General features: G+C 44.4%; 4 protein-coding genes across 4 annotated transcripts; 3 read left to right on the top strand and 1 right to left on the bottom strand.

Moving 5' to 3' along the window:
* The first annotated feature begins 311 nt into the window (after nt 1-311).
* Nucleotides 312-8,619, top strand: LOC124471016 (dysbindin-like). Its single transcript, XM_047025306.1, has 4 exons — nt 312-626; nt 7,406-7,555; nt 7,662-7,805; nt 7,984-8,619. The coding sequence occupies exons 1-4, from the start codon at nt 584-586 to the stop codon at nt 8,238-8,240; spliced, it is 594 nt and encodes a 197-aa protein (XP_046881262.1). The 5' UTR covers nt 312-583; the 3' UTR covers nt 8,241-8,619.
* A 400-nt stretch (nt 8,620-9,019) lies between these two features.
* cdh27 (cadherin 27) lies at nt 9,020-14,557 on the top strand. Its single transcript, XM_047026633.1, has 17 exons — nt 9,020-9,094; nt 9,926-10,048; nt 10,245-10,394; nt 10,542-10,683; nt 10,774-10,941; nt 11,199-11,326; nt 11,459-11,641; nt 11,862-12,163; nt 12,366-12,508; nt 12,663-12,887; nt 12,989-13,210; nt 13,380-13,498; nt 13,597-13,701; nt 13,778-13,864; nt 13,986-14,024; nt 14,125-14,211; nt 14,351-14,557. Exons 1-17 carry the CDS (start codon nt 9,059-9,061, stop codon nt 14,555-14,557), a joined length of 2,466 nt encoding a protein of 821 aa, XP_046882589.1. The 5' UTR covers nt 9,020-9,058.
* A 58-nt stretch (nt 14,558-14,615) lies between these two features.
* On the bottom strand, nt 14,616-17,863 carry LOC124471431 (protein LSM14 homolog B-like). The gene is made up of 9 exons (XM_047025914.1): nt 17,567-17,863; nt 17,152-17,282; nt 16,818-16,981; nt 16,576-16,711; nt 16,088-16,261; nt 15,944-16,000; nt 15,685-15,840; nt 15,415-15,547; nt 14,616-15,317 (listed from the first exon to the last, which is right to left on the bottom strand). Exons 2-9 carry the CDS (start codon nt 17,267-17,269, stop codon nt 15,134-15,136), a joined length of 1,122 nt encoding a protein of 373 aa, XP_046881870.1. The 5' UTR covers nt 17,270-17,282; nt 17,567-17,863; the 3' UTR covers nt 14,616-15,133.
* A 17-nt stretch (nt 17,864-17,880) lies between these two features.
* On the top strand, nt 17,881-24,529 carry LOC124471429 (transcription initiation factor TFIID subunit 4-like). The gene is made up of 15 exons (XM_047025913.1): nt 17,881-19,172; nt 19,507-19,634; nt 19,815-19,949; nt 20,142-20,222; nt 20,383-20,505; nt 20,697-20,786; nt 20,883-21,056; nt 21,181-21,313; nt 21,399-21,513; nt 21,606-21,775; nt 21,885-22,015; nt 22,128-22,253; nt 22,547-22,603; nt 22,730-22,849; nt 23,166-24,529. Exons 1-15 carry the CDS (start codon nt 18,374-18,376, stop codon nt 23,331-23,333), a joined length of 2,550 nt encoding a protein of 849 aa, XP_046881869.1. The 5' UTR covers nt 17,881-18,373; the 3' UTR covers nt 23,334-24,529.
* The last annotated feature ends 3,431 nt before the right edge of the window (nt 24,530-27,960 follow it).

The following is a 27,960-nucleotide window of genomic DNA, read 5'->3' as shown; positions in this document are numbered from 1 at the left end:
AGAATAGTATGTTCTGTTTCAGACAATCCCTCCTTAAAATTGCAAGGCTGTTCCTTACAGGCAACCGTGTAACCTGTCACATTGAATTTTTTGGGACATCACTTGACCCTAAGATTAAGACTGAGCTGGGACTCACAAAGAAGAATAGGAGAGGAGAATAAAAAATGTTCTGACTTGTCATGGTATCTTCCACGATGTTACATAAAACCTCCCTTCCCTCTCCCTGATGAAACCCTCCCAAACTCATGTTGTGCTCCACCCCTATAAATAGCAAGTTGGTACACTCCTCCAAGCCCTTACTTACAGCCCCCATCCAAATGGTTTAGTTTACGGTAGTGGGAAGAGGGAGAACACTGGGGCAGCAGACAGACTGTGTGACAGCTGATTTTCTTTACAACACTTTGAGTAAGTGTTTATCCCAGGACAGGAAAGAAGGGCAAAATGAGCTGTCAATGTGCCTAGTGTCTCTACTGAACTTCTGGAGGACTAAGCATCACTGATCATCTCTCTCTGGACCTGTTTGTGTGAAGTTTCCCTTCTCCTAACCTCTGATCTGAGAGCTCCACCTGGGCTCTACAGGACCATGAGCGCCTCAGCAGCCAACCTCCACAACAAGCGCCTGCCTTGTGAGTACCTGAACTCTTGGATTCCTTTCAACAACTACTGGACTTTTTATAGTATGTGCAGTATGCCGTATTTGATTGGTTTTATAGAGTTATAGATTAATCATATTGTTCCCTTTTATTTAGAATTTGGAAGCAGTCTGCATAGTTGGGAACAGTCCTTTCTACTTGTGGCCATATGAGGCTCTACTTGCTGACGAACACATTAAATATTAATAACAAAGACACACAAACCAAAATCAAGCCTATAATCAAAGGTTCCTGTTGACAATGTAAATGATCTGTAGTAGTCAGTCTGTCTGTATGTTTGTATGTATGTAGGTATGTTTGCATGTATGTATGTATGTAAATGTTGTGTCTGTGGTTTGTAACTTAAAGATCCAAATGCTGAAGAACGGAACAGCTGTTGTTTATGTTACTTGGGCTGATACACACTGGTGGAAGTACTGTGCTGGCCAAATAAAGGCAAGAATGTTGAATCCTCACCAAGACTTTTGTTGCCTCATGCCTTTGTCGTCAATGGAATTCAACTGAAGTATGTCTGAAATGTACACATGCGTTGTCCTGGACAGAGGCCACATGCACTACTGTACATGTTCTCAGACACAAGTCTCTGATTCCTAATGGGATTGGGTGTCTGGGGACAACAGTGTCATAAAGGGGGTCCTAAATAAAGTGACTGTCTCAGGCCAACCCAGAAAAAGAAAACATTACCGGGAATGTGATTTGTCACAGGTAGGTCAGCTGACAGGTTTGGGAGGTCAGATTGGACCATGACTGAGACCAGCCGTGTTCCATCTGCTGTGTTGAGCAGACTCTGTGTCCCTCCAGCAGGCTCTGAGTGAGGGACAGCCCAGCGGTGTGTGGAGGCTGGGAGGGCAGACAGCTGTTGCAGGACTGGTGCAAAGCTAGAGGACACAATCGGAATCACTTGGTGAAGGAGCTCTTTGTCTTCCTGGCAACAGATTAGACATGCACGACACAAATGTGATGACATATTTACAGCGATCAAATTCGAATCCCCTGGTTTCACAATTTTTCACAAAAGTTCCGGTCACTTCCATTTGTATCAAGATGGAATGGTTACATTTAATATGCTGTTGTAACGATTTGGAACCAAGTCTTTTGTTCATGGACAAGTTGTCCCTTATTTGAGAGTAGTAGTGTGACTTGATCTCTGATGTGATCTCTGTCATGTAGAGATTAGACCAGGATGTGTCTGGTGGCAGCACAGGGGCCTCCCGTCTGCCTCCCTGCTTGCTGGGAGCTGCAGGGACAGCAGCTGATACCAGTGGGCTTCTTTTAAACAGAGCCAGACACCTACTGGGACAGACATGGACTGCTAACAAACACATTCTAATTTTAAGTTTGACACAATATGTGCTCATATCTGTTTTCTGTCACAATTCTTCAGCTGTGTAGCCCTCAAGCCGGAACAAGTCCCCTTTTGAGTTTGTAACAGTTTTAACTTTGTTTGAAGCTACTGAGGCCAAAATTTAAGAATGCTGTAGCATGTTGTTATTAACTGATTGATTACACAAAAAAATATCAGTTGCAATAATGAATTCCTAATAATAATAAGAACACATGTTATCATTATTATTATTATTATTAAATTCAATTATTAGATTACTGGTGCATTGACATCCTCCTTTAGATTACCAAAGTCCATAAATGCATTAAAGATGGAAAATACATCTGAAAGTGTACAGGATATTTGTATGCATTTTTTTATTTACTAATGAAATAGCCAACAGCGCTCCGTTGAAACAGCAGACAACAGCTGTTTCAGTGTGGTCATCCATGTAACATGCATAGTAAAACCTAATTTTGTTGAATTGAAAACACGTTTTTCTTGATGTCATGTGAAGGTAGCTAAAGTCAAACTCACAATGTGGTGGGAGTTGACTGGCCATCTTCCATCACCGATTCTCCTCCTTGCATTCATCTAACCCCTTCCCTCCACCCTGGGCTATTCCTCCTCCTTCACAGTGATGGCACGCTAATCGAGACGGCTAAGCTCTTTGTATACCCAGATCCAGTCTCAGAACAGTCTAGTCACAGGCCAGGCCGAGGGCAGGAGGACAAGACAGGAGACTGACCCACAAACACTGCTATTGTGAGACGTGGTTAAGCTGAAGAGAAGGAGAGGGTCAACACTGATGTCACTGTGGTGTTTACTGTGGAGAGGGGTGGAATGGTGTCAGGCTGTACTTTGCCCCATTACAGCCCCCCCCCCCCCTCTCTCTCTCTCTCTCTCTCTCTCTCTCTCTCTTTCTCTCTCTCTCTCTCTCTCTCTCTCTCTCTCTCTCTCTCTCTCTCTCTCTCTCTCTCACTCACTCACACACCCACTATATCTCTCCCTCTCTGTTACACACAACCATGCACAAAACACTCTGATTCAGTCACACACATACCCATCAACACTTACCATCAATAATTTAGTCCAATTGGAGCCAGGTCTAAATGGGGTTTAGGATTTAAAAAAACAAGGGACCTCAAGAGCCCAAAATACAAATCCAAACCTCCAGTTGTTTATTCTCCATGGTTCAGCAGCAGATGTGTTGTTGACATGAGCAGACTCTCCTGCTTAGCCCTTCTCTAAACAGAAGAGGCATTTCCACTGGTGCTCTCACACCAGCTTATGGCTACAAGGTCTCATCTTTTTTGTTTCCACCACAAGGAAGAGTCCCAAAGATGTCAGGGACCTGTGGCCCTGTGTGGAGGTGTTCTGGGCACTCGGGTGAGATCGTGGGTGTCTATTTAATTTGATGGCCATTGTCCCTGTCAAGTAGCAATATGAAAGTCATCAACTAACAATTATCTAATACATTTGAGCATCACGGTGGAACGTGATGTGTTATAATTAGGTCTCTGTTCAAAAGTGAAGTGACAGTGTTGGCAATATATTGGAGCCACATGGGCCACAGACTACACACCCCTTTCCTTTCTTTCTGTCTTTCTGTCTTTCATTGCAACTGTTTCTCGCATTCCTTTTGTCTTTTTGGTTCTTTCCCATACTGCAGAATTCCCTTCTGCTCCTGTTCTTTGTCTTTCCATTCTATGTTCCGTCTCTCTCTGGCCAACCTCTCCTCCCACATTCCTTTTCACATATTCTCCTCAGCTCTCCTGTGTTCCTCCCACTCACCACTTCAAGTGGAGAAGTGGCTGACATGAAACTGAATCCCTCTCCCCTCTCATGCATGTAAGCATGAGTCTGACCAGCCTGTCTGTGGGTGAAGGACTGACAGCCTCCCCAACTGGCTCCTCTGAACACAGGGACATCACTGTCATGGCCCTTGTGTCTGTCTGACCAGGAGCTTCTGACAGTGTTTGGTGCTGTGCTGCACTGTCGACACTTTCGGTGTCCTCTGTTTGTGATGTAATTGATGTCGTACACTGCTAGGAATGTAGCTCTCTGAAATAACAAGGTACATCACGTTCCTTTGGACACTGTTCAGAACTCTCAGCTTAGTTGATTAGAAACTTCAAACGGAATCTGGCAATTTAGCCTCCAGTCATTCTTTCTATAGAATTAATCTATGAGGAATTTAGTTGAAGATTCCTTATTTATGTTAGGAGGCTCAAAACCAACTGCACAAAAATGGAAGACCACAGTAACTGGTGTTTCTGGAAAGTTGACTGCTCATGTTGTGTTCCCAAACACACCATATTTACCTTAAAGACCGGCTTCTCACATGGGAGACTTCTCCTTCACATCCTCTCCAGTATGTGTTGAATGCTGTGTGTTTTACTTGTGTGTTCATTTAAGAGATCAAGTGTGTGCAAGAGATCCCATTTTTGAATAGATCACATGGAGGCTTATCGCTATTTCCCGACACTACTCGGCAACCCCACAGAACGTTGTAACTTCCTGTCTCTGGCTTCATGTCCCCAGAGTCGAGCCCAGTCCCACTCCCCTACACCAAGGCTTGTATCCGTCTCTGAAAGGCTCTTTTCTGTTCATCCCATCAGTGTGGAGGGTCAGGGTTTGTCTTTCTGTGGGCGGGCAGAATGGGCACGCTGACACATCCGGCTCTGTCTGCCCTTCTCATTTGACACGTCCAGCTGGTACCGAGCCCTAAACCCTGACCCTTTCTCTCAGCTCCAACAACCTTCCCTCAGACTGAGGGGTGGAAGGAGGGGTGGAGGGATGGAGGGAGGGTGGAGGGGGTGTGTGCGTAAAGGGAAGAACAGAAATGATAGGGGGAAGAAGTAGGAGAGTAGAAGAGACCCAAACAAGAAAGTCCTTGCAGTAGTCAGGTCAACTTTAAGGCACTCAGAAATTCTATTCTTGTGTCCTCCAGCCCTCCTTATGCCTCCTCCCATCTGAAAGGCCACACTGTGCTGTCTGCTGGCAGTCACACTGGATTGTGGTGGTATAGGGGGGTGGAGGGGTGGAGTGGTGCAGAGACCGGAACAATGATCTCATCAGTCCGGGAAATCGTGGCCTCACTGTGTGACCGTATTTTTTCTTTTCTTGTTTATGGTCAAGCTATTCAGAGGTCACAGAGGCCAGCTCTGAGTTGTGCAGAGCTATTGATCAAGGTGATTGGATGGTGAAAGAATGGGCTAGACTGAGGAAATCAACCTGAGGTCATGCATACTCACTTATCATCATGCATCCCAAATCTGGTCCCTGGAGGTATTTAAGTAAAATGAAGCAATAAATCAATATTAATGTTAATCAAAGTCAGTGTTAACTTGTCTGTGGGATCAAAGGTATTAACTGAAGGAGAATAATTATGCTGAGATATTTATACATGTTGTTTTAACAAGACAGTAAAACCATCTGGTCTGACCCCACTGACCCCACTGTTGTATGTGTTACAGGACATACACCAATCACACACCAGCCTAAAACCCAGTAGAAACATGTTCTCAGCCCAGGAAACAATGGAAAGGATGACCCACAACAAATGAACACTGTTTCAGTTATTAAGATGACTCTTGATGTGTGCAGACCCCATTTCTCCTGTCATCTTCCTGAGTCAGCAGGGCATGACAGTGGCACATCTGTCTGTGTAAGAGAGAGTCACTCTCATCGACTAACCCACTTCAGGATGCCAGCCTTGTTAGCTCAGATCACACAGACCCCCCCCCCCCTCACCCCCTCAATTGCCCCCCTCCCCAACAAGCTCTGTCGACACTCCTTCAGTATGTTGGTGTGTCATTGTGTTCTTAGCTCCAGGACTAACAAGTCATCATCCTGTCCCCAGGCTGGAGGAAAGGATTGTTCATTCTGAACTTGTGACAGTGTTTGACTCTGCCGTGACCCTGTATTGTGTAATCCTAGCTTCACATCGCGCTGCAGTGACAGTTTCTTTCTCTCTGCAGGTTACATGGATCCCAGCTGTGGGTGACATGGCCTTTTGGACCATGGGCATAAATGGGTTTGAAAATGTGTCATTAGGAGTAAGAGTTGCAAAGTCAGAAGAGCAGAGTCAAGACTGCTAAAGGAAAACAGCTTTTTTAAATCAATGTTTCACATGTGTTACATTGTTCATGGGTAGAGAGAAGAGGGAGCTTACAGCCTGCCCTCAAGGACCTCCAGAGGTCCAGACAGGCTGTCAGGCTGGGGGAGCAGAGCTGCTGTGACAGGCCTGTCCCCTGCTGACACCACTGAAGTCTGGTTTGGGGGAAGACAGCAGACTGAGGGGTTCTACCCTCTCATACTAAATAAACTGCCTTCCTTTTGTCCAAAGTGTTACCACATGTAACTGTGAAAACAATGATACCAATGATTACAGTGAACATCGGACCTCATCAAATACAAACAAAACCTAGCAAAAAGGATCAGCGGTTATAGCACCTCCAGGTTTTTAGGAGACTAAACCTGGAATTCCTGATGCTCTTTCCTGGTATTGTGTTGTCCAAACCTCTCCATTTTCTAAGTAGTTCAGTGTGTCTGTGCTTTTTATAGAACTGCCGTTTGAGAGTGATTGGTGCACACATCACATGCCAGATAATCTTTACATTATTCCCAATTTAGAACAGGCTTAAAAGCTTCATCCAATTAGCCCAATCCCTGCCTGTAGAATCTCATTATACCTGAATCCCTAGAGATTTTTTCAGAGGTGGTCAATAAATGGATGTGCCAGAGAGACAGGATTGTGTGCTGCAACATGCTAACAGAACTCTGCTGAAAGTCTAGTCAACCTTGTTTGATCCATGCTGTGTGTGTTCAAGGGCAGGCTTCACACAAACACCTTAGAAAAACTCTAGGGGTATGTCCAGTTGTTCATATTTATACACAACCATGGGGTTCAAAAGATTTGTTATAGCAGTACAGTTGGTATCAACAACAGGGAATGGTATGTATACAAGAAATGAACAGTCTTTGAAGAAGTCCATTATAAAGCGAAAAATACATTCCTTTAGCTATGCATAATGCATACCTTACAGTAGTAAAGGTTAAAGCAATTATGATAAGTTACATCTGTGTCCTGTTCTGTGACAGGGAATAATACAGTGTATCAGACTAGGAAACTTTGTGCGCATACTTTATAAATTAATGAAAAAGAACACACACAAACAAGGGCTTTGTAAATCATATGGGTTGAACTTCCCAAACTGGTCAGAATTCTTTTTGAAATGTCTGGGACACCAAAAACATGAATGTTGATCAATTCCATTTCAGTCAATCACCGCATGTTGGCCCACTACAGACTTCTGTACACAGCTCAGTGGTGGCCCCTTCTGGTCTTAATGTGGTCTGTTCCTGGAACCCTCTATCGGAAGAAGAACCCCTAACGGCCCCATTCTGTTGTTGTGTTTGCCAGCGGAGACAGAGCTTGGTCAGAGAGTCACAGACATGGATGCAGCGCAGCAGTTGAAGCTGAGAGAGAGACAGCGCTTCTTTGAGGAGGTCTTTCAGCAGGATGTGGATGTCTACCTGTCCTCTGCACACCTGCAGGTTGACTACAAGAGGCGTGAGTCTGGTCCCATGCAAACTAACACACACACATAGAGTTCAGATGTCTGGAGTCAAGAGCCTGTGACTCATTGCATACCATTCGGCTCTATCTCTCGTGTTAGCTCCGCTTGGCAGTGTGTCGTCCATGGAGGTGAATGTGGACATGCTGGAGCAGATGGAGCACTTGGACATCTCAGATCAGGAAGCCCTGGATGTCTTCCTCAGCTTCAGTGGAGAGGAGGGGGGGCTGGCCTCCCCACTGCCAGGTAACTCATAGAGACTTTCCACTAACAGGTAACAGCAGGCTTAATAGTCTGATGAGGGTCTACTCTGAATACAAAATACTGTATTCTAGTAGGGTACAATAGTAATAACATTTTGGCTGCAAATTGGGGATTAGTTTGACACCAATTTATCAAATAAATGATTTTTATTTTATCTCAGTTCATGGGATCAACAACCATGATGGCATCGTCAAACGTGGACTACATCGATGCATCCACAACAGCTGTGATGGAATGTCTCGCGTGTCCTCCACTTCCTCCACTTCATCCTCCGACAGCCAGAACGCCAATAAGGATGGAGGGGAATCCCCTGTCGTCCAATCAGATGACGAGGATGTGCATGCTGACAGGCTCTTACTGATGGACACTTCTCCAGGGAAGGACAATGAGAAGGATCGGCCCGTACTGTCTTCATAAACATCCTTTTCACACAACCTTGAGAACAAGAATGGACTGATGGACTGGTGCATCTGAACACTAAAAACATCAACTTCTTCCATATACTCTCCTTACTGCCCTTCATTTTCCCTCTTCTTTTCTCTTTGTTTTATATGATATATTGTCTGTCCTACATGGCTTCCATGGCTTTGTAAATAATAAAGAAAAACTGCTAATGACTTAAGCATGATTTGTATTGCATCTAAACAATCAAACTGTTGTTAAAGACTTACTGATACTGAATTTGAGTTTGAAGCACTGTAGAAGTAGCCTTTTTTCCTCCTCTGAAGATTCTCATGTTTCACATGATATATTTTTACTGCATAATTTATTTGTTTCAGCAATAAACAGAAACTGCATTGCATTATTTTCTGTCTGACGGTGACTGCTTATGGCTCACATCACCTCGGCCTGGACAAACAACTAAGGTCATTGTGCCTTTTGGTTAGCCTGAAGCATAGGCTTGTACCTCAAGCAGCAAGGACCTCACGTCTTTTTCTCACTACTTCTGTTGAATAGTTATTTACAACACGACGGGAGATAGTGACATCCTGAGGAAGAATGTTGTTCAACTGCCTTCACCACACATCCACACGGGGACACACACGCACACACACAGGCGCACACAGACTCATAATCCCCCTGACCCCACCCCCCTCCCACAGATGTACATTTGCATATAGGACACAGTGAGGAACACAAAAGGCCGGGTCTCCTATGTCTAGGTTCATTGTGAAAGATACTTCTCCACTGGCAGGTCCTGGAGCAAAGATCATCTCTGTCATCATCACTCGACCATGAGAGCTGGCCTGTTCATCTCTCTCTGCCTCCTGGTTAGTACATGATATTTAATTTAACATGACTAGCAATCAACAATTGGTGTCAAAATTATTTATGGAGTGTATACATAGAATGTGTGCAACTCTCCCGGATACAGTATATGTAAATGTTCTTGTAACATGAGAATCTACTGCTTCTTACTTTTAATACTTAAAAATACTATTTTTGTGGCAAAATGTCAAAGAGGTACACAATCTGTATTTACTGTTTTAACATTGTAAATTGGACTGTAGACATTTGATCCAGGTGTAGAATTTAAATAACACAGGCATACAGTACATGCAAATGCATGAATAGTATATTATAATATGACAGATTATTGAGCTTGTAACATCAATGTAAACACTATGTTTCATATCGTGTTATCTTACCGCTTCAATACACTGAGCTGCTCCAATATGGGTAGGTGTGCTTCGCTAACCATCAGGTTCACAGTAACTTCATCTTTTCCAATTTAGAGGGCTTGGCTGGGTGAAACATCTCTGGGTGTCATACGAAGCTGTTTCATAGTGTCCGGGGAGTAGAATATTTGTTGTGTCGTCAAACAGGAACTATAACATCCATGTCAGGATATGCATGCAACACCACACCACCACTTTGAACAAATGAGTCCAACTTTGTCAAGTGGTTGTCAAGTTATCAACTCAATCAGATAACACATTTTCACGTAATTAAATTGGAGTTAGAAACCAGAAATAAAAACAGGTTGAGAATAATGATGTAATCCACCACCTGCTCAAGCAGCATTTAAACAGCAGGTCTGTAGGGTCTCCTTACTGACGGAGTTTACTTCCAGTTGAATAATCAGTCAGTGGGGTCCCCAGGTGTGTAGGCTGGCCTGTGTCAGCGGCACGGCATCCCTGAGACGCCAGAAGAGGGCATGGATCATCAACTCGTTTGAAATTGAAGAGGGCCACCCTGGACCCTTTCCTTATGAGCTAGGCCAAGTAAGTACAACAACAGTCACCTGCTCCGAAGCTTGTTTCATCAGGTGGAACAAATTAAAGATCTTTCCCTCAGCACATTTTTTAAAACATATATAATGGTGGAATACCTTTGATCAAATCTATTGAAATACGATGCATTTCTCTTTCCTCCACACGCTGATTTTACTAAACTTTCATGGAATAACAACGGTCTTAGATCCAGATTGAACGAACGTACCGTGTGCAGTTTGAGCTCATGGGGGAAGGGGTGGATAAAGAGCCCAAGGGACTCCTCTCCATCGATAAAGCAAGTGGAACGGTGCTGGTCCACAAGGCAGTCGACTACGAGGAACACCAAAATCTGAGAGTGAGCACATACACAGCCTGACAGATCTCTCACTGGATCTCACAATGTCAACTGTTACAAACATTTGCACATTTCTCACTGCTCGTTGTACATTCACCTTCCAATCATTCTATTCATGGTTTCATGTGGCACATGTTCTGTCTACAGCTTACATTTGAGTCAAGGAAGACAGATCAAGCAATTGATACAAAACTAGGTGTTGAGATTGGCATATTGGACATCAACGACAATCCACCACTCTTTCAGAGAGACGTGTATAAAATTGACGTGGGAGAGTCAACCCGACAAGGTAAAGAATGTAAACATGTGCCAACCTATGTTTAATAATACTGTGACGTCATAAGGAAGGTGACATGGAGTTTCTTTCAATGTCACATAGGTTCCTATCTACTCTCTGTCTTGGCCCATGATAAAGACCAGCGAGGTTCACCAAACTCAACATTTGACTACAAAATGGTGTCTGTGTCCCCACAACCGGCAAATGCTGAGTTTTTCATCAACAATCATGGCTCAATCTCCTTCACAGGCTGCTTGGAATATGAGGCAAGTTATTAACCCACAAGTAAACTATGGAGGACATACAAGTAAGATTAGATGTTTACTTCAATTTAAATGTGATTGCAAGCATCTCTGATGTTTCAAACATGGGTCATCATGTCTGACTATAACTCTGCAGCTTTGTAAAGTATTTATGAGAGAGCATTCTCTGCTACTTTGACATAAATCTTCTGTTGCTACCTGACACAGTGAAGCACCATGAGAAAGGTATGTTAGTCTAATGTGTTAGTGTTTGTCCCCAGGGAGCTGAGAATTACACGCTGGTGGTGAAGGCACAGGACCACGGTGAGGTGGTCAGTCTTTCAAGTTCGACAACTGTCATCATCAATGTTCAGGATGAGAACAACCACCTGCCAACTATCACTGGCTACACAGTAGGTCCATATCTGACTCAGCAACATCACACATCTCCATGATCTCTCTTTCCTCCATGAACTCTCAAGATCTCTCTCATCTACTCTTTCTCCTCCATGATTGCTCCCTCTTACATCATTTCTTTCTTTCAGGGAAGCAGCAAGGTGCTGGAAGGAAGTTCTGGAATGTCACCCCTCCGACTGCATGTAACTGACATGGACACCAAGGGTACCCCAGCATGGAGAGCCAAGTTCACCATTGAGGGAAATGAGGGAGGCCACTTTAAGATTGAGACGGACCCTGAAACCAACAATGGAATTCTGACAGTAGTAAAAGTATGTGTCAGGCTACTTTTCCTCTTGCCGGTTTTGTCCTCTTCATGACAACACCTTCAATTGCACTGACTTTATGTGACGTACATTTGTCGTATCATCGACATTTAAAGAGGTTTTAAAGACGTTATTAAAAAGCAACATCAAAAACAACAGCACAGTGATCAGTGATGAGCCTCACCTGTTTATCATAACCTCTATTTATTGTACTGTGTGAGTGCAGCCCTTGGACTTTGAGGATGGTGCAGAAAGAGAACTGTCTGTGTCCGTGGAGAACGAGGAGCCATTCTTTTCCTGCGAAGTGAAGAACAGGGCCGTCTCTGGCCTGTGGACCGTTGACACAACCGCAGCACTGCCTCAGCGTAGCTCTGAGCGCTTCATCATCCACATAGAGGATGCCAACGACCCACCCATCTTTACCATGCCAGTGAAAGACACCTCCATGATGGAGAACGCAGAGGTGGGATCCCCTGTGGAGGCCATGACTGCTGTTGACCTGGACTCCAGTCACGCAAAGGAGTTTGTGTAAGATTTCTCTCCAGCGCTTGTTAGTGGTTGAGTTTGAGGGATAGCCTGTGAGATTTGGCCACTCTACGATGGCGCGACATCAATCAAATTGATAGAATTCATGTTTGAACAGAAACTCATTAGACTGTCGTCATGTGACTGTATCATTGTGTGTCAAGAACATGGCATGCTCCTCCTCACTCCTCAATGTGTGGATCAGGTATGTGAAGGGATACGATCCAGACGACTGGGTGACTGTAGACCTCCATACTGGCCACATCACCACAGCCAAATTACTGGACAGAGAATCTCCCTTCATGGACAAAGACGTCTACACGGTCATACTCTACGCTGTTGACAACGGTAGGGGGGTGATGATAAGTGACCCTTATTTCCGTTTCAGTTTCCATAAAGTGATGGTACACAAAGCCAAGAACAAGTGCTTATCTGAGAACAGATATTCTTTCTATTCAAGCACCAAATTCAATGTGACTCCTGCCGTCCCTCGCTTATACAGGTGAGCCGCCCTTGACAGGCACAGGGACCCTGAGGATCCATGTAAGGGATCAGAATGACAACGTGCCACAGTTGACTGTGAGCTATCTGGACATGTGTGTGTCTGATGGCCCAACCACAGCCAACATCACAGCCTTTGACCTGGACCTGGATCCATACGGAGGGCCTTTCCTGTTTCAACTCCTGGGAGACACTGATGGGAAATGGAGTCTGGATCCTTCAAATGGTAAAAACCCTTGTTCAATTTAAAATGTATTTATCGTGTGAACCGTTTCTACTGCCTGTAGCAACTCAATCTCTATGTTTCTGTTTCATTCAATTCACCAGGTCATTCAGTCAATCTGGTGAAAGAGACTAGTGTGTATGCTGGGTCCCACACTGTTGAGATGAAGATCTCGGACTTGCAAGGCCAATTTGCGATGTATAACCTCTCTGTAACTGTGTGTGACTGCTCTGTCACACCCAGCTGCCAGACAGGCAGAGTCACTGTCACACAAATGGGATACGGAGCCATCGGAATCGTGTTCACCTCCTTGATTGTGTTGCTATGTAAGAGACTGTTCAGATTCATTGAGTATCTAGTGTCTATTTGAGGGTTAACTGAAGTATCAGAGAGCAGTAGATCATGGCTTATAAGACAACAGATAACTGGTTTCATAAGCACTAACAGGTTGAGGATGATCATGTGACTACTCGTTTGTATATGTTTTCTTGTTAGTTTTCCTGTCGTTGTCTGTCGTCATCTTTTGTGGAAAGGAGCAGTCCATCATTCATATAGACAGCTCAGCAGACAGCCTGCTCCACACTAACACAGAAGCACCAGGAACTGACTGCATGGTTGGTACAATTGCTCATGGTCAATGAAGAGATAGAACAAGAAAGATGTGATTTTTTCACGAATTGTATTGATTACATTATTGTGTTTTTATGTCAAGGTTCCTGTTGTGCCACTAGTGCTGCCGACAGATCAACAGAAAACAATATGGTCACAATGGCATCCACATCCCAGGGGAATGGAACAAAGCCAGTTCACTAAAACGGCAAGTATGGGTGGTATCCCTTACATGTGGTGGGTGACACATACTGGTATTTGAACAATTGTTTTATCACACACAGGTTTTAGATCAAAACTTCAGTTTTCATGGTGCCAGAGGTTATGGACAGGAGCATCTTCAACTGTTCAATGACAACTCGCTGTACAAGGTATGTAAAGAGAGTTGTACACACAGACAACAATGTGTGCAGACAGTAGCTAACAGGAATCTGTTATTCAATGCAATCTTACATCTCTGCCCTCCTCTGACTCATTTTCAAAACACACAAGATATCACCGTGTGCAATTACAAACAGCTACCACCATCAGGTAATGTGACTTACTGTGGAGATTTTGTTTAGTATATCCTACGCCAATGTCTCCTGTTTTGGTGACGCCATGAACTTGATTCATCTTCTCTGCTCAACAGGGATTCGTTCAGATAAAGAAGTATAGCAACAATAAAATGAACTGTGGCTCTGAAACAGATGAAGCCTTTCTGTCCCTGCTTCACCAGGTTTGTATTCAGTTCCTTTTCAGTGAAAGGCCAACACCACATTGCCTTACAGTATTATTAAATATTTGTTATTATATATTATTGACAAGAATGGTAACTCATATGGGACACTGTCCACTTCTCTCTTCCCAAACTGTAGAGGTTGTACTCCATCCAGGCTCCAGGGGAAGAGCTGGGGGACTACGACCCACACCCCTATGCCCTTGAGGGGGACTTGGAAACCCAGTTCCAACTGGACGTCATCTCCATCCCTGATGACACCTTGGACATTGGAGATCTGCAGGATCTCAGCCCAAAGTTCAATCAGCTGGCTTCTCTCTGCATCCCTGATTCTGCCAAGCATTGATTCAAGAGGACCATAGGGTCGTCATGTATAGTGAATAATGATAGTATAATTAACTTTTAATCTTTAAATTAATAAAATAATGATGTGCCCATGTGAAGTAACATCCTTACAAACAATATTTTTTTACTGTTTATTCATAAACGATAAGTCACAATTACACTTTCCCATGGATTCAATTATTTTCATTAACAATAATACAAAAGAGAAAAAAAACGTTTTAGCACATATTGATGTATTTAATATATGCCATAACAGGGCCTGAAAACCTTTGTAATTGTGTTTACAAAAATCAAATACATCATTCAACTGTACTTTAGATTTATTCTATAACCTGTGGGCCGATATTAATTTGGATGCCTCTAAATACTAATGCTTAAACCAAATAGGATGTTTCAAAACACTAATAAACTCAAGATGTATTCCAGTACATATTTTGAAGATAAATCAGTTGATGTGTTGCCATGTCTGTCTAGCAAATACTTTGCCATTTTTCGTTGAAAATATTTTGGTCTTTGAACTGAGAGGTTTGGCATTGACCAACTAAATTTTACTCGAGAACAGAACACCTGAGAACATTCAAAGTGTTAACCCTTTCGACTTCACACTACCACGACCCACTTTGGGTCTGGGCTGCTGGAGGGCCCTGCTCGGCCCTTTCCGGCCACGACTGCCCCGGCGGAACCCCCTGTCCCTCAGGAGACGTCCAGGCACCCCAAATGTCTCCATGTTCAACTTCTTCTCCTCTGCCCAGGTTGTCCGTCTGGAACAGATAAGGAAACAATAATGAGCAGTAGTTCTGACTACAGTCATTTAATTTTACCTTTCGAGGTCTACAAAAGGAACAAACATCAAATCACCTTGGCTTGAGATCAGCTGAGACACCATCAAAGAAGCACTTGTTTCTGTTGTAGTGTAACTTCTCTTCAACTGAATCCTCCTCCGCCGTGCCACCACTAGTAGGAGTCTCCACTCCAAAGTCCACCTTTGCCTCTGATGCAGGAAGAAGAGATTAGAAAATGATATATTTCTGAAACACCTTTTCTCCCTCCCACATGTAAGATCAGATATAGATTCCCGATCTCTGTAAATCAGTACTTATGGAGCACAATTACATCCGAAGCAGACACCTTTAATGATTACTTGATCCTCAAGCTTCTGTGGAAGGTCATCTTTACAGAACTGGGCATTAGCAGCGTCAAAATCAAAGTCAGACTCAAAATGTAATGTAGTAGTATTTGAGTGATCAACAAGTTGTTGACCTCTTCCGTAGTTTCTGCGATTGCCTGTAAGAATAAGGATAATGTTTAATCCTTAAATTTGAGTTTAAGTGCCACAACTGACATTTGAGTTACTGTACAACTTGTCAAGTGATTAGATCTAGTAAACCTTGACGTCGGTTTGGTGTGCGATTCTCACTGTTGCCCCTCTGGGATGCAGTCGGTCCTAAATACAGGTTGGAAAATGTCAGACAATTAATGGTGGGAAGCTGAGTCTGCTGAATCGAACGTCCTCTGTAGTGGTCTTAAGGACCTGGTTCTTTCTTGCTGCGAGTGCCAGGCTTCCTCTGAGACTGGGAGCGAGAGGACTCTCTGCTCTGCTGCTTGGAGGCTGGCTGGCCCCTCTCCTGGGCAGCCTCGACCACTGGTACAGTCTGGACAGCATGCTCTACCATTGCCCCACCGCTGAGTGAAAGACCCTGCAACCCTAGAAGAAGATCCAGCAGATAATCATGCTATGGTGGCATTATTATTTGGAGGCATATTGCGCTGTATGACATGTTGAACAGATGATGGGTGACATGTTGAACAGACGATGGAGATGATGTTTCCATCAGGCTTTACCAATGGTGAAGTGGTACTTGATGCACGCATTTGTGTAAATGCTGCTAAATTACTAAATGTAAATGCCCTCTTCACACTAAGACTAAAGGTTAGGTACGCTTGTGCCCATGAAGAAAAACGGTACACCATTGTCCACTGCTGCTTTATAAACAACAAGCAGGTTCAAAACTAACTCACCGAGAGCCAAGGCTGTAGCATGTTGCTGGTTGAATAGAGAGCTTACATCCAGTTGATTGTAGTTGGGTATCACACCGCTGTGTGCATTGTAATGTGTTTGGGGCAGGTAGGTTGCAGATGAGCTGCCAATTGATGACTGCAAAAAGAAAGACATCACAAAACGTAGAAAACTTAGAACAACTTTAAATATGATTAGGCCCAACATATGAGAATTGCAGGCTTGTGAAGTTCTCATACCCTACCTGCAAAAAGGCAGGATCATAAGGCAAACAATGGAGGGATTTTGGTGGTTCACAGACAGTAATATCCTTGATGTCAAGTCCTCTAAAAATTATGTATTCAAAAGTGTAATGTTTTGGAAGTACAGGTCTGTTTGATGGTCGGTGCTCTGTTCCATACGACTTAACTGTTGAAAGAAAAGGAAGGACCATTAACTTGGGATTGGACTGTAGCCTACAGTACCGGCAATAGTCCATTCAAGAAGTCCCAACCATGCTTGCGTTTAAATATTTTGCGCAACGGTAGCTAAATCTGATAAGGTAGCAAACGACGCGGCTGGACTGCGGTCAACCTCACCTTTTGCTAAAGCCAACGTCGAGTTAACTGTATCGATAGAGAATAGGATGCCGTCGTATCGAATTTGGGCTTTAGATATTAGACTTATCTTACTCCCAATGTAAGGCGTTCCGGACATTCTTGCTTTGCATCTATTCACAAAGGATAGATAAATTAACTCAGTTGGACCAACAGGTGGATAATCACTGGCATAATATACAGCAGGTGCCAAACCTATATTAAATTGGATCAAATAGCCTAGATTGTTACAATCTTTTAGTTTTTATTGACAAATTGCAACGTGTATCCTACAGATAAATGAAATAAAATGCTTGCATTGCTTTAATTTAAATTGGCGTCATTTGTACTTCATTTAATATTAAGACCACAGACAGGTAAATATGAGGAAGCCTATACTTTTTGCTGCATGCCCTACCTACGCAATTAAAAACAAGGTGTGGAGCGTTATCAAAAATCTTCAATGGCTATCTCGCGCCCCTGAATCGGTGCAGCCATTTTAACCATGGGACTAGGGGCGCTATGCCCTGGAATGTTGATTTTATGTCTATACACTGTATATAACTACACAATTTCCCTGAAATTAAACGTTTATGATAATGTAGTGCAACTTCCCAGTCTAGTTGTCTTGTGCTGATTATGCCATACTGTTTCGTATGAATACATCTCTTGTCGATTCGTCCCGCCCTAACATGTAGAAACTACCAATCCGCGAGTACCCGGATCTCCGTGTTGACGTTATATCTCATGGACGCAGGCGTACGTTAGTTTGTAACTCTTTCAGTCCACACACACCTCGCAGAAGTGTGAAGATGGCGTCAGGCTCTGATCTGCTGTACCAGGTCTTTCTGAATACAGAGGTGGACGAAAAAGTAGTCTGTGATCTTGTGGGATCTCTTGAATCCGAGCTTGTAAGCTCGGTTCACATAAACCCTGGGGTTGAGAGTCAGACAGGCACCCAACACATGGCTAGTACCGGAACAAGGAATAACGTTAATGCTAGCTAATGTCCCGATCAAACTGGGACTTGTTGAAGAGGTTGCCAAAGCAGGTATAGTGTTACTACAACGTTGTCTTGCTAACTGTTTCCCCAAGTGTAAGATAAAACAAACGCCAATTGTTACTCAGGTAGAACTTGGAAGTTGTCTGGCTTGAACTGTTTCCGCTGCAAAATCGGGACTGGACGTGCAAGTGTCATTAGCACAGTTCAGTTTTCATTTTCGCTATGGACGCATCACCGGCTGAGTCGGACTCATCGACAGAAAATGACCAAATCAAGACAATTGTTGTTAGTGTAAATGCTGTCTCAAATCACGTGGAAAAAGGTACATCGTCAGTAAAAACTTTTAATGGAAGCATTATCTCTCACAGTTCAGGAACCACTTCCTCTCTAACGGGAAAAACTGGTAGCAAAAGCGGCAGTACAGTAGACAGCAATGAACTAAAATTGTCAAATGTGACAATGCCTCCCACATCAAAGAGTGTCATTCAGACTTGTATTAAACCACTAAATACTGTTACCTCATCTTTGGCTGCTGGTTTGGGTGGTGGGCTTACCGGAACGCTTGTGAAGCCGTGTATGCAAACTGCAGGATCGTATACAACTTTGAATGGGGACAGTTGTACGGAAAATGTCAAAGCACCGAATCAACCCTTAACGTCTGCACCATTAAGGAGCATTCAAACTCCACTTTTAAACAGTGATCAGTCACCTAGTTCCTCAGTGCCTGCCAGTGCAGGATCGCACATTGTCAAGGCAGAGGCGGTCCAATCATCGGTCCAAACAATCATAAAGACAGAACCGCAGACTGTTCCATCCGTTGTTGCAAATGCGGACAGTTTAATAACACCGGGGATAATCATCAAGAACTCGTTGCTGCAAAGCACACCAAAGACGTGCACTCCTGTGACAGCAGCTGCTAGCCTGGGCGGAATCAGAACCGTAGCGCCACAGGTGTTAGCCCCAAGCATCTCCCAGACATCCCCGAATCAGCCCAACTTACAGAACATCCAGCTGCCCCCAGGTAGGCAACAAACTTAAATTTTAGAGTAAGCAACAGAAAACATTAGGGATGTTGAAAGGTTGCAAAAAACGAAAAGTCTTCTGCTGGTTGAATGAGGAGCTTGCATCAAGTTGTTGGTTATCTCTAGTAATCTGTCCTGTACAGGTAAGTGGCAAATGAGCTATGCCCCTAAAATATCACTCAACTGGATTGATCATCGATCCGAGTGACTTTCAGATAAGTAAAATAAGTTCCATCAGAAATATGTCATTGGATGACAGGTTTTTTGGTTGCTCTCAAAATCCTTCCTATCTCTGTCCGTAGTTTTAAGCAGGTTATGTTGTCTTCAACACAGGTATGGTCCTGGTGCGCAGTGACACTGGGCAGCTGCTGATGATCCACCAACAGATCCTGTCTCAGATGCAGACGTCTCGCCTTGCCTCCCCCACAAGCACACCACAGGTCCAAATCACCTCAGTCCAGGTAAAACCACCTGTGCCCATGTTCAGGAAATAAAGCCCCCAAAAACATATCAACCCACCTCACCAACACCAGACAACACATTCACATAAGACACCTACACCTGTTTGTTTCTGACAGTCGCTGTCAGTTTCAAAGCAAATGATGAGATCACACCTCTTAGTGTTCTTTACTTCTTCTCAGACCCCTGGTACCTCCATCCTGCCCAGACAGGTGACCCCCACCAGACAGGTGACCCCCACCACCATCAAGCAGGAGTCTCCTGCCCTCACCTCTGCCCCTGTCACCATCACACTTCAGAGACCCCAGGTTTTACAGGTACCATTCAGTTTTGGTAGCTTCTGGTACAGCATAGCTTATACAGCTTAAAAACAACCTCAAGCAACCAAAACCGCTCAGTTTACAATCATTTACTAACTACTACTTACTCTGACTGTTGGAACCAAAAAAAGGTGATGAATTCAGACACTCCTGAAGTTAGACATTGTTCTCTATGGTTTTCCTCCCCAGAGCCCTATAGCTCAGGCACTACCAGGCACATCCCAACAGACAGTCAGCCCATCCACTGGGACCACTGTCACCTTGGCAACGGTGAGCCAGTAGTTTTCATCCAATCCCTATGTCCCCCTGTTGATCAGGACTAGGGCTGGGCCTCCACTATTTACGGCATGCTGATACTCCAAACAGTGCTGAATGGATTCATACATTGATTGTATGAGGAGAATTTGAATGCTGAATTGTGTTGCTGTAGGAAACCATGGAGAACGTGAAAAAATGCAAGAACTTTCTCTCGACTTTAATCAAACTGGCATCCAGCGGGAAGCAGTCTTCACAGACAGCGGAAAACGTCAAAGACCTGGTCAAAGACCTGCTGGTAAGTGCATACACCACCAATCACAACCGGTATGGACAAGAATGACCAGTGTGGAGAGTAGTCTAGCTTAAGCATTTTCCATAGTAGGGCACCAAAACAAATAGGTTTTGAACAGCTCCCCCCCCCCCCCCCCCCACTAACATATTGCATTGATTAAATCATTTACTCCCTTCTGTGCTTGTTTCTAACAGGATGGCAAGATTGAACCAGAGGACTTCACCAGTAAGCTGTACAAAGAGCTCAGCTCCTCACCTCAGCCTTACCTTGTGCCTTTTCTCAAGGCAAGCTTTGCTGCCACCGCCATCATGTTTCTCACCTCACCCATTGCGACAGATTCTGAGCCTAATATAGATCTAAATGCTGTGTTCTTATTCCAGAGAAGCCTTCCAGCCCTGAGGCAGCTCACCCCAGACTCAGCTACATTCATCCAGCAGAGCCAGCAGCCAGCTCCTATGGTGGGCCTCGGCAGCCCAGCTCTAATGCCTGCTGCCTCAGCCTCCAGATCCCACCTCCACCCTGTCACCAGCAAACAGGGACACCCAGCATCACTGGTAATCAGCTTTTCATATTGGCTAACTGTAGAATAATATGTTCTATAGATGAAGGAAATCTCTTGTGTTTACCTGTGAACCCATACATGCATACCCCCCCCCCCCCCCCCCCCCCCCCCCCCAGGTGCAGCAGGGGACCATAGTAAGGCCTCCCCAGGTTACCCTGGCAACAACCTCCATGGTATCGCTGAGGGGTCAGGCCCCCAGTGGCTTAATACTGGGGCAGTCACAGGTGCAGTTTAAACAGCTGCAGCAAGGTAAGAGTGTGGGAACACACCAGCACATGTACCTGTGTGGTAAACCAAGAAACATGACAGGATCTGTCTCTGTGTTCTCTCTCAGTCCCCATGGCAAGGCCTGGTTTGATACCTGGCTTTAAAACCATATCTGGCCCTGCTTCCCTGGCCACTGCAGCCCACACGAATAAGCTGAGAGGGACCTGTGCAGGCACCTACAGGTCTGCCTCATAAACAAAATAAACGTGACCTCTGAATGGGAGGGTTTGCTCTCGTGGTCTTGCTGATTTCGTGTGCTTGTCAACACTTCCAGGGAGGAGGATGACATCAATGATGTGGCGTCCATGGCCGGGGTAAACCTGTCTGAGGAGAGCGCTCGGATCCTAGCAACCAACTCTGCGCTGGTGGGGGCAGTGACGCGCTCCTGTAAGGATGAGGCATTCCTCCATAGCTCCACTCTGGAGAGGAGAATCCTGGAGATAGGTGAGGTTCTTCCCCCCCCTACACACACACATACACACACACACACACACACAGAAAGTAGGATTTGCTCTGAGCTCAGCAGTTATGGCTGTGTGTCTGTCCTCTCCAGGCCAGAGATGTGGGGTAGGAGAGCTGGGCCCAGAGGTGGTGACCTTCTTGTCCCATGCCACCGAACAGAGGCTCCGAAACCTGCTGGAGCGGGTCACTGAGGTGGCTCAGCACAAAAACATCCGTTTCAAGGTATGTCAGTTATGGTACATTCTTTATCAATGTAGGGGTTGTGTGTATGATATCTTCAAAGGGTCTTGTACCCGACAGCTGACAGTGACAGCATTGTCCTGTGTTTTGGCAGGAGGATAGTCGGTACGAGCAGAGAAGCGATGCGAGGGCCCAGCTCAAGTTCTTTGAGCACCTGGACCAGGTGGAGAAGCAGAGGAAAGAAGAGCAGGAGAGAGAGATCCTGATGAAGGCTGCAAAGGTACAGGGGCATAAACTCATAACCTCCTAGATGTGGATTTCTTGAAATGTGGGGTCCTCTAGTGGCCAGGAGTGACTACACCTGTTTCCATGGGTGTAGCTCAGTGGTAGAGCGTTTGCCTGCAGGTCGCAGCTTCAAAATCTTCCGTGTGTTGCTTTGGATGAAAGTGTCTTTTAAAAGGAAGGCATTATAAAGGCGGGCCTTTTTATATATGTGGAGCCTTGGTGTGGTGACCTGTTTTCACATGAATCTGTGACCCCCTGCCCTGTCCTCCGCTCTGCGGGGTCTTTCAGTCTCGAGCTCGACAAGAAGACCCGGAGCAGCTGCGACTGAAACAGAAGGCCAAAGAGGTAGGAGACCCTGGAGGTGTGGACCTGGAGCTGTTATGCTGTTCCAGTCCCCAGTGGGATGGGTGGGGTTTTCCCAGGTGTGCTCATTAGCTCCCTTTCTTTGTGTGTGTGTTTGTGTGTGTTCAGATGCAGCAGCAGGAGCTAGCTCAGATGAGACAGAGGGAGGCCAACCTTACTGCTCTGGCAGCCATCGGCTCCAGGAAGAAGAGGAAGCCCGGCTCTGCAGCCTCTCCTGCTGGAGCAGATGTAAGGCTGTTGGATTCTTGCTAACCCTCGCCTGGGATCTTAAATCCCAGGGTCCTAACTTAACCCTTGTGCTGCCAAAAACAAATGAAAGTCATTTTCTTTTAACCTTCGCAATGTGGGGGGTCTGAGACAGCCCAACGGTTAACAGAAAATGCTTCACTTTGTTTTTGTATGCGGTAAAGTTGTCGCAATACGACGGTGGGTCACAATGACCCGAAGATAACACAAGGGTTAAATAGACCCAATATGGAACTTGTTGGCAAGCATTTTGTCACACTGTCATGTACCTCTATCTGTCCTGTGGCTCCCTCTGCAGGGTTCGGGGTTCAGTCCTTCTGTGTCAGGGAGTCCAGGTTCGGCGGCGTCCAGGCAGTTCAGCCGTCAGCGCATCACCAGGGTGAACCTCAGGGACCTGCTCTTCTGCCTGGAGAACGAGAGAGAGAGCAATCGCTCCCAGCTCATCTACAAAGGCTTCCTAAAGTGAAGAGACTAAAGAGAGAGAAAGAGTGAGGGAGATCCTCCTGGGTGGGAAGAGTCCTTCCTCTCTCACTTCAGAATGTTCCTCAGATAGTCTTTTGACTTTCATCTCCACCGAGAGATGGATAAAGAGACTCCTCAGTGACTGAATACCTTTTGAATTTCAGTTGTTTTCATCCTACCTTCAAATGTAACTCAATGATCCAGGCGGCTCCTCTGACTACCATGTAGGCCATTGTTCTTTTTCAAGTCTAAGACACGACTTTCCTAGACATACTCTTGTTTTACTTGTATGGATTTTCACTTATTGTAACAGGCACACCTGGTGGCCCCTTTTAATGATCTTAAGTATAATACTTTGAAGGTGGTTTTTAATGTTTTGACCAATCACATACAGTATATGACACTGTAGGGTAAAAAGTCAATTCTGTTTAGTGTATGAAATGAAATCATACAAATAGTTTTAACCAAATTTTACTATAGTTATCTAGCAGGATTTTTAATTAGCATCAACCTAGTCAGTGTGAATAACAACAAAATAGGCCATCTACTGTATTTGTATATGATTCTTATGAACATTAAAAGTAAGACGTCAGATAATTATAATCTTGCAATATACTTATTGCAATAACACTGAGTTTGGTTGCACTATGCTTTAATTCCCTGTCTAGTATGTTTTTTAATCAGTTTATACATATTTTCTTTCCAAGTATGGAAATCTATATTTTTGTGTGTGCCATTTTGTAGCAACAAATTGATAACAGGATATATAATTGGTGTTTTTGTTGATTTCATGCTTTTATTCTTGCACTTGCACTGAGGGATTCAATTTCAAAAATGATGTTCCCTGATCTGACATAAGGCTTTGTGGGGTTCTGTACAGCATGCCTAGTGATTTGGGTTGGGATTTAAGGAATGTATTATTGCACCAACAATCTACAATACAAGCCCTTTTAGACATGCAACATTTGTACTTTTTTATACCAAGGTTCTTGACAATCGATGACATGACAGTTATAATTGTCAATGTCTCTTATACAGCCTGTGCACCCAATGTCTTCCTATTGGTGAATTTCTGCCAGCATGTTTGTCTCACAGAGAAATTCCATGGATAATCTGAGAATGGTTTCTTGTACATTTTGCACAGATTTTTGTCCATATGTAAATGTTTTTATATAGGTCTGAATAAATGATTTTAATATATGTCTTGTTTTTTCATGGTCAAATTTAGGGTTATCAAAAATGCCACAAAATACATCTACTAGATGACAGTGTGTCTGTGTTTACATGAGTAAACTCCTTGTGAACCTGTTCTAATAGCTTCATTTCCCCACAGGGTGGCAGTAAAATCTCACAAAATTCACTGCTGCCTATTCTGTAGGTAGGCCTCTGCAAGCCAAGTAAGAATGAAGCTGATCATGTCATGCCTGAAGATGTCTTGTAATACTGTATATTCATGACTTTTCTGCCTATTACATTCTCTATTGAGGAGTTTCAAATGGAAAGTTGTAGCAACAGCTTTTAAAGTGTGTCCAGCTCACCAAGAATCAGATCTAAATACAAAAATTCAAAGCTCTGACACGATTTGTTTTCAGCTACTGACTAGCCACCGTCTGAACCAGAGTATGATGGATTGGCAGTCTACACATCATCACAGTTCTAGTGTGCCAAACTCCTGCCCTCTGTTCCTCAGTCCAATCCAATATTTTCCCTTGTAATTCTCCTCTGTACTCTAGCACAGCTCTGCTCTCTCACAGTTTAAGTCCACATAAGCTCCCACTTGAGTGCCAGGGACCGAGCGACAGCGGAGACTGTGCGGTTGCCTAGCGACATCTCAGTCACTGCACCTGAGGGTGTAGAGTAAACACCACAGCCCTCTAGACAGAGAAGTGACATCACTCTGCTTCCTGACATGGGTGGAATTGTACTGCATGTCAGTCGTTTGGTACATTAATGCTGTCATACTGTTGTTAGCCAGGAGACAAAATCCCAATGTGTGTGTTGCGGGGAGATGGAGTAAGTATTCTTTACACAGTATGACTTAAAAAGCCCTTTCATTTAGGAGTTGAGGACTTCAATTGGCTTTTGCCTGGAGATGCTACAATAAGGCTAGTGTTTATAACTGACGCTGGAATGGGTTCATAACCGTGGCCAAACCTGTGAAGGATTGACTCTGGGGTTAATAGCCTGTTGGGCTTTAATGGAGCTCACTCAGAGCGGCAGGACACAGGCCAAACAGGGGATAAGATGATTGGGTAAACCAGGAAGAACTAAAGGAAAACCCAATCAGAGTTAATGCGACATGTGTGTGCGCACACACACATGCAACACACTTATGGACACACACATTTAATTTCATCGTCATAATTAACAAAATGTGCATTTACTCTATTATGTTCTTGTAAATTGTATTTCCAAAGTTCTTAGCTAGGTGGCACTGGTAGTCCATGGAGTTTGCGATGCAAAATGATGTAGCTTTCGGTTTCATCATCATGTTTATGTATATAGAATATTTAGTCCCGTAGAAGAAAAGTGAAACACACTCAGACATCTTGAACAAGCACAGCAACATCCAGTGGCCGCTTTGGAATGGGGAGGGTTTGGTATTTTATGCCAGAACCCACATACAGAGCAGTTCTCTTCACAATAAAAGTGTTCTTACAAAACAATCTAAAATTCCCAAGGATGTCCCAAGTGAGTCAACCTCTGAAACAAAAAGCTCCTTGTGAAAATGCACCAGATTCACTGCATTGTATTTACCTAAACATCCATCTCACCTTGAAGCACTTTTACCTTTTTTCAAGGTTCAGCAGTAAATTAATGAATAATGCACAAGTCGATTTTTGAGTCTCTTTGAGGGAAACACATCTCAATCCCCGAGCTGAGAGAATTCTTGGATGCTCATCAGGCAAATGCAGACATAACTAACTAGCCTTCAATAGTCAAGGCAGGCTGTGTTGGCATAACTCTTCATCATGTTATTGTAATATAATTATCCTGACTCACTTACTACTACTACACGTGGTAGAAATCATTCATTCATACTAATCACTCAGCAATGTATGTACAATGTATATGAATGGTCCGCACGCCAGACGGGCTGCTGAAGAATAGAAGATGGGAGTAGATGGAATCAGAGGCCAGAGAAGAAGATAGCGGAGCAAAAGTTCCCACAGCACAGCAGTGGCTGGTTAAAAAGCCCGTAGAAATGTAACGAAGCAAGCCCCTTTGTCTGCGACTGGTTTCATGTTTCTATAGAAACGAAGAGTTTGACAGCTGGGTTCTCCTCACCATGACAGTGACTCCATCAGAGGTTTGTTCTGTCGTTCTCACCAATCTATCATGTCGACGTACGCATGACAGATGGAGGTAGGGCACAGCACGGACTCACCACTCGGAGCAGTAACATCCAATTGATTCTCCTGCTTTTATCTTATTCATGACCTGGTCTTAAAATAGCAGGAGGGTTCTGCTGTATCAGCAAAACAGACTTGGCAAACAAGTGCCTCCCAGTGCTTGTCTAAACGGAGGCAGCCCCATCAGCACTAAATTGTAAACAGTCAATTACCCAGCAGGCTCCACCACCAAAACTTGGCGGTCTGAGTCATTTCTAGATTGGATTGTTCCCACTGCTGGCCCGGGAGACATGGACCTTTATGGGGAGGAAATGAAAAGAGCAGCTAGATGCATTCGAAAAGGAGAAGTTTATTTACAAAACACAAACTGTTGGCCCCTGACCAAGAACTAAGCTCTTGGTGGGCTCACCATTCATCAACAAGGCTACTCAAGCAATAGCTTCTCCCTCTCTCACTGGACCACTGGAGCCACTTCTGACTTCCTGATGGGGCTAAACTTGAAGCCCAGAGGACATCTCCATTCTCTGCTCACATACAGTCTCAACTGTCATAGCCTGTCAGCATACAGTGTTGTAAAGCATGCAGCATACAGAATGATGGTTCCACCGAAGAACCCCCGGCCATGGGCTGTCTGACTGTACAGAAGGTTCATTATGGAGCCACTACTGTGGTTTCCTTGAGTGGAGGGATTAGTTGAGGAGCCGGCATAGCTTTCATTTTCGACCCCAGCGTGGTCTCACCGCAATTCAGCCCACCTAATCTCTCTCGCGTCCTTCTCACTCTGATACGCCTCTCTCTCACTCTTTCAAGCTTGGTCAAAGTAGACACGCTCATATCTATCTCTGAATCTTTTTCAACAGTTTTTAAAGGGGCAGTGTTTTGCATGGGCCCAACTCGTGTTCGAAAAGTTGCGCTCTGCCTCCCAGTCGACTTTCTCGTTCCCTCTCTCTGTTGACCCTCTGTTTCATCCATCGTCATCATCAGTCTTCCACAGAGCCAACCTGGAAGATCTCCACAGGCCTTCATTTAGTCCTCTCGCTTCCTCTCCCCTCTCTCTGGGTGTCTCATTAAAGGCGCTCTATCTAATGAGATTACGTCCTGGGGATTAATGGTGTGGCTAATTGATAGACACACAGCCAGGGAGGATTAAAACCCTTTAAATCCCCAGCGGGTTTTTCGGTGCCTCAGCTGACTAATTGAAATCACAGGGCTGGACACACACATACTTGACCTAGGCCGAGGACTCCCACTCGCCCAAGTCTGCATGGAGTAGTAGTA

This window comes from Hypomesus transpacificus, chromosome 9 (assembly GCF_021917145.1).
Source record: "Hypomesus transpacificus isolate Combined female chromosome 9, fHypTra1, whole genome shotgun sequence".
NCBI lineage: Eukaryota > Metazoa > Chordata > Actinopteri > Osmeriformes > Osmeridae > Hypomesus > Hypomesus transpacificus.
The sequence above is the reverse complement of the archived record's forward strand: the minus strand, read 5'-3'. Positions and strand labels throughout refer to the sequence as shown.

Excerpts from the sequence above, each read along its gene's own strand:
- LOC124471429 (XM_047025913.1), top strand. The coding sequence starts at position 18,374 with ATGGACGCATCACCGGCTGAGTCGGACTCATCGACAGAAAATGACCAA. Across the intron at positions 21,057-21,180 it reads AGGGACACCCAGCATCACTG|GTGCAGCAGGGGACCATAGT; the intron begins GTAATCAGCTTT and ends CCCCCCCCCCAG. Across the intron at positions 21,314-21,398 it reads GTTTAAACAGCTGCAGCAAG|TCCCCATGGCAAGGCCTGGT; the intron begins GTAAGAGTGTGG and ends GTTCTCTCTCAG.
- LOC124471431 (XM_047025914.1), bottom strand. The coding sequence starts at position 17,269 with ATGTCCGGAACGCCTTACATTGGGAGTAAGATAAGTCTAATATCTAAA. Across the intron at positions 16,712-16,817 it reads ATGATCCTGCCTTTTTGCAG|TCATCAATTGGCAGCTCATC; the intron begins GTAGGGTATGAG and ends TTCTTTTTGCAG. Across the intron at positions 15,318-15,414 it reads TCAGCTGATCTCAAGCCAAG|ACGGACAACCTGGGCAGAGG; the intron begins GTGATTTGATGT and ends TATCTGTTCCAG.
- LOC124471016 (XM_047025306.1), top strand. The coding sequence starts at position 584 with ATGAGCGCCTCAGCAGCCAACCTCCACAACAAGCGCCTGCCTT. Across the intron at positions 627-7,405 it reads CCACAACAAGCGCCTGCCTT|CGGAGACAGAGCTTGGTCAG; the intron begins GTGAGTACCTGA and ends TGTGTTTGCCAG. Across the intron at positions 7,806-7,983 it reads GCTGGCCTCCCCACTGCCAG|TTCATGGGATCAACAACCAT; the intron begins GTAACTCATAGA and ends ATTTTATCTCAG.
- cdh27 (XM_047026633.1), top strand. The coding sequence starts at position 9,059 with ATGAGAGCTGGCCTGTTCATCTCTCTCTGCCTCCTG. Across the intron at positions 13,865-13,985 it reads ATGACAACTCGCTGTACAAG|ATATCACCGTGTGCAATTAC; the intron begins GTATGTAAAGAG and ends AAAACACACAAG. Across the intron at positions 14,025-14,124 it reads CAAACAGCTACCACCATCAG|GGATTCGTTCAGATAAAGAA; the intron begins GTAATGTGACTT and ends TCTGCTCAACAG.